At 32.4% G+C, this 11392-nt stretch overlaps 1 protein-coding gene across 1 annotated transcript; it reads right to left on the bottom strand.

Annotated features, from left to right (window-relative positions):
- Positions 1-8051, bottom strand: LOC114381040 (aspartic proteinase-like protein 2). The gene is made up of 10 exons (XM_028340214.1): positions 7626-8051; positions 7296-7425; positions 6795-7045; positions 6152-6379; positions 2140-2305; positions 1642-1715; positions 1439-1535; positions 1281-1344; positions 659-730; positions 1-577 (listed from the first exon to the last, which is right to left on the bottom strand). The coding sequence occupies exons 1-10, from the start codon at positions 7850-7852 to the stop codon at positions 426-428; spliced, it is 1461 nt and encodes a 486-aa protein (XP_028196015.1). The 5' UTR covers positions 7853-8051; the 3' UTR covers positions 1-425.
- Positions 8052-11392: the final 3341 nt, after the last annotated feature.

Below are 11392 nucleotides of genomic sequence, written 5' to 3'. Positions count from 1 at the left end.
TACACTTGAGGTTCATTTTGAATATAAGTTGTCAAACAAAAATAAAGGTTCATAATATAAACAAATTATTCAAACTTCAGAAATTTTAATAATAACTAGTTTTTTTAATCAACTTTTGTTTATCATCCCCTTTTTACCCAGTCAAAAATTGGGTACTTACAATCATGATATTTCAACTAATCATTCTTTGAACTTCCATCGAAATTTCCACTTATCAGAATTTTGTCAAAATTTTCCCTTCTCAACCTTTCATCGAAATCTCCAATTGTCAAAGCTTCTATCCAAATCTGCATTTCTTCCAAGCTACTTGGAACATAAATCTTTGTCTTCTCACTTGATCTTTCTTCCCATGATTAATGTTGAAAACTTATTTTTACATTATCTTGACTGATGACTTTGATTCCCAACACTTCACATAAAAATTTTCATACCAACATTATGTACATAGAGAGAGCCACAAAGCTTACAGGTAGTAACTTAGAAAGAATGTGTATTTCGGAGCTGCTGACATGAAGCTGCCCTGCATTGATGTACTCGTCCTTACTTGTAGTCACCGAAACATTTACAGACAAAGAACCTAGCAGCAATTGAAGATTTAAGACACAGTAAATAATCATATATACTCTTTTCAGGAATGAAAAGTCTCTGGTGAACTTACAGTCATAGTTAGCCCATCCAATTCGTTGTTGAGCTATGTCATACACAACTATCTTATCTTTTAGGACAAGATCTGCAAAAATAGGTTAGAAACAATTTTGATTAATCTCAACATCATAGTAGTATATCACTTGCTGATCTGATACATTTGATGCATAATTTACAGAAAACGGATAGGCCAATTTATGATTAGCATACTTATTGATGATGTTTTCAAGTAAAATAAAATATTTTTTTTTACCATAACAGCTTTATTTACTATTTGAATAATGAAAATGAGACAAACTACCCTTTTTTTGGATCACATTTTAAAGTTCCATCAGAATGTTTGCTGAAATCTGAAAATCAACTATTATTTTTCAAGATTTTTTTGTAACACTCAACCAGGTGTATTTCCATTTGCAGTTCTACCATGTAACAACAAAGGGTTATGTGAAATTGTGTAGAAGCAACAAACCATAAGTTCTCAATGGAATGATCGCACACTAGCTGTTTACCACAAATACAAAAGACACAATTAAGACATTTTTTTCTCTCTTAATTGAAGTGTCCCATTTCATAATCACAAGAGTTATGATACAGTCTGCAGATTTTAGTCTGTTAAAAAATGTCCAGCATCTAACCTCCTAAAATTGAGGCTCCCTCCTGAAATTTCTGGAAACCGATGCACCACATTTCAGCACCATCCTGTTTAAGCAAATGGCAGCTCAGCATATCAGCAACATACAATTTCAAACCATAACTTCCTTATGCAAGAATATGACATAATAGACCTACTTACAAGGTAACCGTTATGCATAAGGTACTGCTCTGGTTTTAAAACCATTGATGCTCCACCCTCAAAGTTTAAACTTACCGAAGGAAAAATGTCACCTATACTGTAAAACATAAATTCTTATGTGTTATTGAGAAATCCTAATAGGAAAACTTTATGAGGAAAAACCATTCAAAAATCTTCTCAACAACTATTGTATATGTAATAACCTGGTTGGGACCAGATAACACTGGTTTCCTTTTGAATTTGTTTGCCTGGCAGATTGTGACACGGCAGTATTTATCTAGACATTCATTTAAAATTTCAACATCAGTATATGCTATAGGTAAAGTCAAAACCGTTTCTTAAAATGCAAGACAAGTAAACAAAAGGAAGACATTATTTTCCTCCTTTCCAAACCCCCTCTTAACAATAATAACACTAACAATATAAAAAAGGATGTAAACCTCAATAAGGTGTTCAATGGCTGGAGTATCTTAAAGCATGCAAGCCTCCCATTAAATCACTTCTAGATTTTCAATACGAAGCAATTATCAATTAGATCAATGAATTGTTCAAAATAAGACATGAAAGCAACAGAGTAAGAAAAATATCCTCATTATTTACTGGCTAATTACAAATTCTCATCATGGAAAAGGAAAGGGAGAATAATGCACCCAACACAGAACAGTGTTTCAAGATTTTGGGCGAGGTACAAGAAAACTTACAGCAGTGACAAGAGGATCATAAGCTTCTTGAATAAGATATGCCAATGTTGTACCACAGTCAACTATAGTCCCTCCTCGGTTGTTAGATATAGAAAATACAGCTGGATTAATTGGGAGAAGTTGTCCATTGACAGCAATACTCTGAAGATTCAAGTTGTAATGAGGCCTGATCAACAAGTCAAATACATAAAGAATTGCAAATTATTTGACAGAAAAAAAAGAAGCATAACAAGCATTTTAAGAACATGATTATTTATCTAATACAAAAGCTTACCTCCCCAAACTATCAGATCATACTATATATATATATATATAGATAGATAGATAGATAGATAGGTTTTATTTTATATTAATGACTTAGATTAATTCACTAAACATACATCACGTGACAAATCTCATTCTTTCCCTGTATGCGGAAAACACAACAGCTTGTTCATTTGAGTGTTCCTCTTCCCATTTTCTCTGAAATGTGTGTGCCTCCCTCTTCTTAAATGGCTTGTTGCGCTTTTGCTCTGGTGTCATGCGCTGCATGCTCATCCAAATCACCATTTGCAAATCCTTGTCCTTTCTTTGATCTTCCATTCCCAAACAGATCAAAACTTTTAGTCCCACAACCAGAGATAAACAAAACCTAGAAATAATTATTCTTGGGCTTAATTTCTCAGCAATCGAGAATCGAAGCTTTTGGATTCAACTCCTTTGCGAAATCAAAATTCGATTGTGGAACAGATAGGAGCGAGGTAGAGCATAATAGCATTGGAGGGGCGGTGTAGGGAGAAAGGGGCTATCAAATGTCAATTTTTTGTATATGAAATCGAATTTTGGTTCATTTTATGTTTTATGATCTTCAAATTTTGTTTGATGTTGGTGCAACAAAGTGTATTAGAATTGTAGAATTAATGGGAATTGTTATGGAGATGATAGAAGTTCACAGTTTGAAATTTCTCAAAGCAAAGAGAAGCAATTTTTCTTCGTCTCTTTATGACTGGACAAATCATCTGAGTTTGGCACTGAAACAAGGCTAATGCTTCACACCAGATCTCTCCCTTCCTCCCTGTAGTTTTCCAGCGAACCTCTGATTATCAGCGGCAGCGTTTTAAGTTTTTTTTTCCCCCCTTTCCTTGCCACCACTGGTTAGTTCTTGGTGCTCCATCTTCCAGTTTGGGTTAGTTCATGGTGGTTCATAGTAATGGTGGATCATTTAGATTTGGAGGCGATGGTGGGTGTCCTGAACTGGTGGAGGGTCGGTGAAGAGTGGCCGAAGGAGATGGAGGGTTGCCGTAAGAGGTAGAGGGAGAGAAACAGTAAAGGGGGGAAGATTTGATAGAGGTGTATAATAAGATCTTGCACCTTAGGTTAATCTGATGGCTGTTAATAATGGTGCATATTGCACCACCCATGAAGGTGGTCCACCCTAGAATTTTCCCTGAAACAAAAATAGAGTATCTTATGTCACTATGGTCTATGTTGGAAGTTTGTTAGGAAGAAAGATGTAAACCTGTGAAGGCATTCAAATATCAGAGGGTAAAAGTGCTAAGTTGGTTCCAGGCATGACACTAAAAATGAAAATATCAAAAAAGGAGGCAGCAGACAACGTTATGTAGGAATCTACAGGAATTCAAAATGTGGAACGATGTCTTTTAACTTGTTCTGTTTTGTGTTAATTTGAAGTAATTATAACAGAATCTCAGAGTGGAGGACAAGTATCAAAATGCCAAAGGGATAAATTTCTGTAGAGGAGCTTTGTGCAGTATTCAGAACTATCTTCGAGTCAAGAGTGGCAGTTGCAGCTATGTTACTGGTTTTTGTATATGACCATGTGAGGAAAATGTTGAGAGGCCTATATGTATTTTCTGCAGCTAGGGGGAGTGACAGTGTGCAAGGGGACGAGGAATTGGATCTGTAAAGGGGTAGTTTACTATGTGCTAACTGACAGGTCTTATTCCCTTCTGTGAAGTTACTAGTTTGTACAACTTCAGTTTGCTCTCATACTTCCTGTGTGATGGAAACATTATAATTAATGAAAAAGCTTGATTGCTTCCATTCTCTACTTCCACTCAACATATTTCCAACATTTAATTGTATCGTAGAAACGCGTGGTAATTATAAACTTGGACTCTCAAATTGAGAATAGCTTATGATAAAATAAGAACTACTCTCATAAGCACTAACAAGCTTCCCAAAAGGAATATCACATCTAAGCACTAACAAGCTTCATACTAACAAAATTCAGGGACACAATTTGTAAAGCCCAAAAAGCATAAAACACCAAATCTCTTCCCGCACAAGCACTAATACCACTCAAAACCTGATATCACTTCTACAAAACTGCATATATCCACACATAAAAATACCCGACATACATCGAAACCAGAACCACAAAACTGCATAAAAGTCATCAACACGTAAAATCACAAACTTTGGGGCAACAACCTTTTCCAAAATCACAAACTAAAACCAGCAACAACCTTACTTCCACCGAGTCTATTGTCATAATATACACTCTAATAGTCTAATTAGCCACAACTTAGGGGCTTTTCAATCAGTTAAACTCTATTGTATAACTACTAACTACAAAATATGGCTACAAAACATTTATTAGAACAAAGCATGAAAAAGGCTGGCTATGGATGACGGCAATTTGGCTTTTGGCTCCATATTCTTAGCAGACTAGGTGGCGGTGTTTTCAATTGGGGTGGTGACGGCAGTGTAGTGAACTGGGTGATATTAACAGTGACAGGTACAGTTGGTTTGTTCGTGTCAAAAATAACACAACACAAAAGGTATGAGAGGGACTGTTCGCATCAGACAGAACTGAACACAAGTTACACTTTCTGGTACAGTATGTAGGGATTGTACCTATCACCATTGCAAAGCTTGAAGGGCTTTCCAGTTATAGAGAATTGGTACTTCTATTTCAGTATGGAGAATTGTTACGGGATGAGAAGATGAAAGGTCTACCACCAACGGGAAGGCAAAGGTCCACTTCTATTTCAGAAGTGGAAAAGGTCACATTGCTTCATTATGAGTGACATTTTAAATTTAATCTAAGCTGTTAATATAAAATAAAATCAATGGTTCAGATTAAAAATAACTCTTTAGACTTACTCCTAGAGTAAGTAGATCCCCTCCCATATATATATGAAATAAAAAATAGCAATTTTGAAAAAAATAATAAGAAATATTTTATTATTATCTATATTATCTACATCTATGACTATATCTATATACATTACAATTGAGGATTCATCTCACAACCCATTTTGTCACCTATTTTCCTATCCGTTTGAATTTTTTTTGCCATTAAAATATATTAAAACTAGTTCCATTAAATTAAAACAATGCATTTTATATTTTCAATCATATTCATTTTAAGATATTTGCCTCTTGGAAATAAATTTTAAAATGGTTTCCACCACCAGGTTGATTCAAGCATAATCACCAAGAGTGTGGCATTTGAATGTGATATAATTGTGTTTGTGTAAGTGAAAGTGCAAAAGAAGCCAAAGGGGTTTTGATAAAAGAGGGTGTGCTAGATCCCTTCAAGACTATATCATCTTGAGAAACCAAAAAGAGGTTCTTCTCCATGAGAGGCATGAACCAAATATGTTAAGATCTTCCAAGATCACTACTTTATAATAAGAATACTAGCCTAAATCAAGATTGTAGGCTAAATACAATAAAATAAAACTCACCCAGCAGAAATTAGCAATTGAGGTTTAAAAATGACATAATTTCGACCTACCAAACATTGGCACATTGCACCAAACAAAGATCATAAGTTTGTGTAAGCTGAGAGATTATTAATTTCCTGTCATCCATACTAGTAAATTTTCATAATTAGTACACGAGTGATAAATTTTGGCAATTGACAATAACACAAATACCTAAATCAATTTCTTTCAGAAATGCCTTGTACATTCCTTTTACAACAATGTTATAAAATATTAGGGGAAAATGATCAACTAATTGGGGAGAGAAAATGAGAAAAGACGTGAAGAAGAGAACATACTGTGATGGTACAAGAGGACTATAAACAATACTTGGCTCCAAAATCTCACCAAGAACTAGAACACCTCCTCCATCGCCATCTCCCTTTAAGCAATGAGAGAAAACTTTGGGTGTTATTCCTCGAGATGACAATTGTGATACAACAGATAGAGGACCAGGGCCAAATCCAAAAATCCCATCAACTGCTTTATCTGTCTTAGTCAAATCTCCAGACTGACTGATGCTACACCTGTTACCAATACAATCATCCAAAACAGTCTCATTTAAAACCAAAATGGAAAAAATCATACTAATTATTAGCATAAACATGGGACTATATGCAGAAAACTACCAGATGAGAGCATGCACAAAAGAGTAAACAACATCAAAATAAGCAACCCCTATCTATTAACCTTTTTTCCCCTTTTTTATTAACAAATCATTCATCAACCTATTGAGTATTGGCAAATCTTACATTGTCACTTTAATCCCCTCCTCCCTCCCATTCCCTCTAATTTTCACTCCTACCAAGCATATCCCACATTTCCCTCCAAAAACTCAAACTCATCCAACTCTCCCATTCAGTTCTACTCTTCATGTGTTCCCAACCTTCCATTGATTGCACACACCTTTATTCACAATAACAAATAAGCATAGCAACTCACCCAAAAACAATGGTAGCCGAAGAGTTTACTGCCGGAGGCTGTCCCATGATCAAGTTAAAATACATTGCATCCGAAACATAATAACCCGATGTCCCACTCCCATCTCCATACTGAAAGGTGTAGCTGCACTGATTAACCCTCGGAGAGCATTCAGCAGCAGCACCCTGGACCCTGGAAGTGCATATTGGGTCCGAGCAGGGAATCAATGCTGCTGTGGATGAGCCAACCGTGTCAAAGAAATTAAGCTCAATCTGCACACCACAAAACACAACCAACATAAATCTCAACACATCAATCTCCAAATCAAAAACCTCACTCCCCATTAAGGCACCACAAGTATGCATGATAACAAGAAGCTGAACACATTAAGCACCAAAATCAAGTTCGAATTCAAAAATCCTCACTCCCCATTAAGGCACCACGAGTTGCATGACAACAAGAAAGAAGCTCAACACACTAAGCACCAAAATCAAAATCAAATTCAAATTAAAAACTCCTCACCCCTAGTTGACTAGACTGAGGGCAATTACTGCAAGTATTGCAATTCACCCACAATATGTCACTTCCCGTATCAATCTGAACGTTAAACTCCTTAGGAGGAGTTCCCATCTTCACTTTCGTATAATACAATCTGAACATGAAAATTGAAAACCAGCATCACCACCACCATATTAATAACATATTCTATAAATATTAAAATAACACTCTCACCTGATCAATCAAAAACTAAATTAAATAAAACTTAGCACCAAAGTATAAAAATGTAATTTTGTCACACATACAATAAATGCATTTTAAAAAAAAAAACTTTAATGGATTACCCGTACGTACCCAACGGAGTTTGGATCGGAGGTGCCTTGGACGGAGAAGTCGACGACGCCGCCGGCGACGCCGCGCAACATGCGGGCGTGGCGGGCCCTGTCGCGGGCTTTCAGCGCCGCCACCTCCACGCGGTGGCCCGTCGGAGGAATGCTCCGCTCCAGAGGGAGGAAAACTCCGTGCACCGCCGACAATAGTACGGTGGTTACGACCAACAACGTCGGAATGCAACACCGCATGTTGTTTTTTTGTTATTGCGTGTGGTTTTGGGTTTTGTCTGGCTACTAGTGAGAATGACGAGGGACTCGGTGCATTGAAAGTAGAAACATAACATAGAAGAGAAGAGAGAGAGAGGGGAGAGTGTGACAGTTTGTTTAGGACACGATGGTTGCTGATTATGGAAAATGGTTAATCAGCTAAATTCATGTTAGATAGTACTAACTCATGCGTCGGTGCTGCCACTGCTTATATATATATATATATACAGATAAATGGTGGAGATGTGTTAGTAACTAATTTTTTTAATATATTTTTTTATTATTAATCAAAATTTATTAAAAATAATAAAATTTGATAAGTTTCATATCATATTTAATTATTTTTAACATATTTTAATCAATAAAAAAATATATTTAAAAAAGTATGTTAAATATTATTCCTAAAACTTTGCAAATACATAATAACACCTATCCAAATTGATTTTATTTATAAATTTATTTTTTTAATTTTGTTTTGCAAAGTTAATACTATCTTATTATTTTAACTAGATTTTCAATCCATGTTTTGTGCGGATCTATTTAGATTATATAATTTTTATATTTGTATATGTTTTGTAGAAAAATATTTGTATATAAATAAAACATCTTTACCACAATAGTTTTGTAAATATTTAAAATTTAAAATTTAAAATTCAAAATTATGGCTAAGAATTATGTTATCATCACATATACATGTTACACTCAAACATCCAATTTTTAAAACACTACTTTACGCAGACGCAGCAACCTGAAAGGGAAAACCCATTATTTAAAGGCAAAGTTATTCCCAAATCTACTACACCTCTTTGGATTTTATGGTTCAACAATGGTTAAGATGATTTCAAGAAAATTAATGGTTAGAATGAAAAATATTTTTTTAAAATTAATGTTTATGTAGGCGGTTTACAAGTTTATGTGACAAATTATTAAATAAAACAAAAAATAAAAAAAATTAATAAAAATTGAACTCATAATTTTTTATTTAAATATAAGATAATAAACCACTAAGTGATTTATTTTATTTAATTAATTTTATAAAAATTATTTTATATGTATCATTAGTTAAGATTTATTATAAATTAAAAAAATATTTAATAGATAAATATTTTTAATTTTATTTTATACCATTTTATATATTTTATTTTGAATAGTTTACATTTTTATTTTAATTTTGTCAATTTATAATTAAATTTCATAAATTAATATATAAATTGATCTTAATATATATATATAGATTATTTTTACTCTAATTATATAAATCAATATAGTTGCATCAATTAATATATAAATTAAACAAATTACATAAGTTTATTTTAACATGTAAATTATTTTTATTCTAATTATATAAATTAATAAAATTTCAAAATTTATTTTTTTAGAAAACTTACAAGTTAATATTTTCATTTTAATTATAAGAAAATTATTTAGTAAATAAATTTTTTTAATACCAATTATATAAATGAAGAAAATTACATAAATTAATATATAAATTATTTTATGTAATATATAAAAATTATGTAAATTTTTTGTTATACATAAATAATACAGGTTTTTATTTTAATTATAAAAAGAATTAAATTTTTAATTTTTAATTTTAGGATTATTTAAATATTATTTTAAATTTACATAATTTGTATAAATTACATAAAATATTATTTTAAAATAATATATATATATATGAGAACTCTTGACTAATAATATATATAAAATAATATTTATAAAATTAACTAAATAAAATAATTTTCTCAATAATTTATTATTTTACCTTTAAATAAAAACTTCAAACCATCCACAGTTATTAACAAATGAAAATTTGGAGATCTTACAATTAACAAAGCTTCAAACTTCCTTTAGATACCATATATAAATATATCATACAATTTCAATCTATCTATTAGTATTTAATATGTACTATTGACATAGTATTACAATAAAGTATTAGATGAATATATAGAATGCCACCTTAACATTTTTATGAAATATTATATATCAAGTTAAACTAAAATTGTATGATTAAGTTAAAACAATAATCCATGAAAAAAAAATTGAACCGAAATGGCAAATTACCAATAATAATAGAATGACTAAGAGTGGAATAAAGTTGAATTTAAGTTAGTCGTGTGTGTAGTAAGTACTCTGACACGATGCTTTAGCCTCTCAAACTTTTTCAATGAAAGTCAATGAAGATTCCCTATAATTATTAAAGTTTTTTTTGTTTCTAAGTAGCATTTAAATCAAGTATAATTAATTTATCCGACTCATTTACAGTCCCATTTTGCCTGTGGGGGGTTCAAGCCTTCTTGGGGCTGTTAATAGGAAGAAAAATAATCTAAGAGTTAATATTATTATCATGCACTCATTTTATATCTCACTTTTTTTCTATTTCTTTCATTTCTTATTACATCTATTTTTTTTGTATTTTTTTAATTTATCTCTTTTTCTACTCGTAGACCCTAAAAATGGAGTGTACATTGATCATTTTTCATAATGTAGAGCCTCATCGTTTTTCTATTTTTTCGTGAAGCTTCGTAATAGATTTAGAAAACAAAGGGAGTGAATCATAAAAATAGTTAGAAAGATATTGCTGAGATCCCCACATCTGCATGAAAACAGACCCTTTAACGGTAGGTTGTATTTTATTATTATAGTGCAGTTTCTTATATGTACCAAAAAATTGATATGGATCAAATATCTTATCATATGGTGGATCAGAGGGAGAATATAACAGTGTACCTGTCGGATTAATTAATATATATAAAATTTATCTTTTGCGAAGAGATTATGGGACCTTACACGAACTCCGATTGAAAATTGCAACAACGTGCCTAGTGAGCATACCAAGATCGAAAAAGATGGAAAGAGACATGTGGGAACAGGTACAATGATATGCTTCAATAATAGGGAGTTGCAGGGACAAGAAGAAATTCAGAGACACTAATTTGAGTAATTTCAATTCACATGTGTTATTTTATTTCCAATCGTTGATAAGATTAGCAAGCACACATGAAAAAAGTGGCTCAGGTTCTATTAATGTTGTTAAGCTAATAACAACAACCTTTTATTTCATGTAAGGTTATTTTATGTCAAACACATAAAAAATGTCCCATTTTCCTGTGTGTGGCGCCTTAGGGTGCCTATCAAGGTTGCTTTCTTTGAGTGGGGGGCTCTTTCGTAATAGACTTCATACCAAAGATAACATGTTGATCAGACATATCATTCAACAAGAAGATTTGTTATGTCCCTTGTATTCTCTACAAGTTGATGAGTCACTGTAACAGCCGTTTCCTTTGGTTTAAAAAGGTAATAAATAAATATAAAATTAAAAAAATAATAAGAATAAGAATTATGTTATAAGATTTCTCAATATATAAAACAACTTTTAATCCTATAGCAGTTTTACAAAATATTTTCTATTTCTTTTTCTCAGACGCTTAAGAATCCTAACAATTGCTAATGCATAACGCTTAAGTGACTACATCGAGATAAGAGATGAGTTACTCATACTTGAAGATTAGAATGAAC

This window comes from Glycine soja, chromosome 13 (genome assembly GCF_004193775.1).
Source record: "Glycine soja cultivar W05 chromosome 13, ASM419377v2, whole genome shotgun sequence".
Classification (NCBI taxonomy): Eukaryota; Viridiplantae; Streptophyta; class Magnoliopsida; order Fabales; family Fabaceae; genus Glycine; species Glycine soja.
Note: the sequence above shows the minus strand (reverse complement) of the source record. Positions and strands in the feature narration are given on the sequence as shown.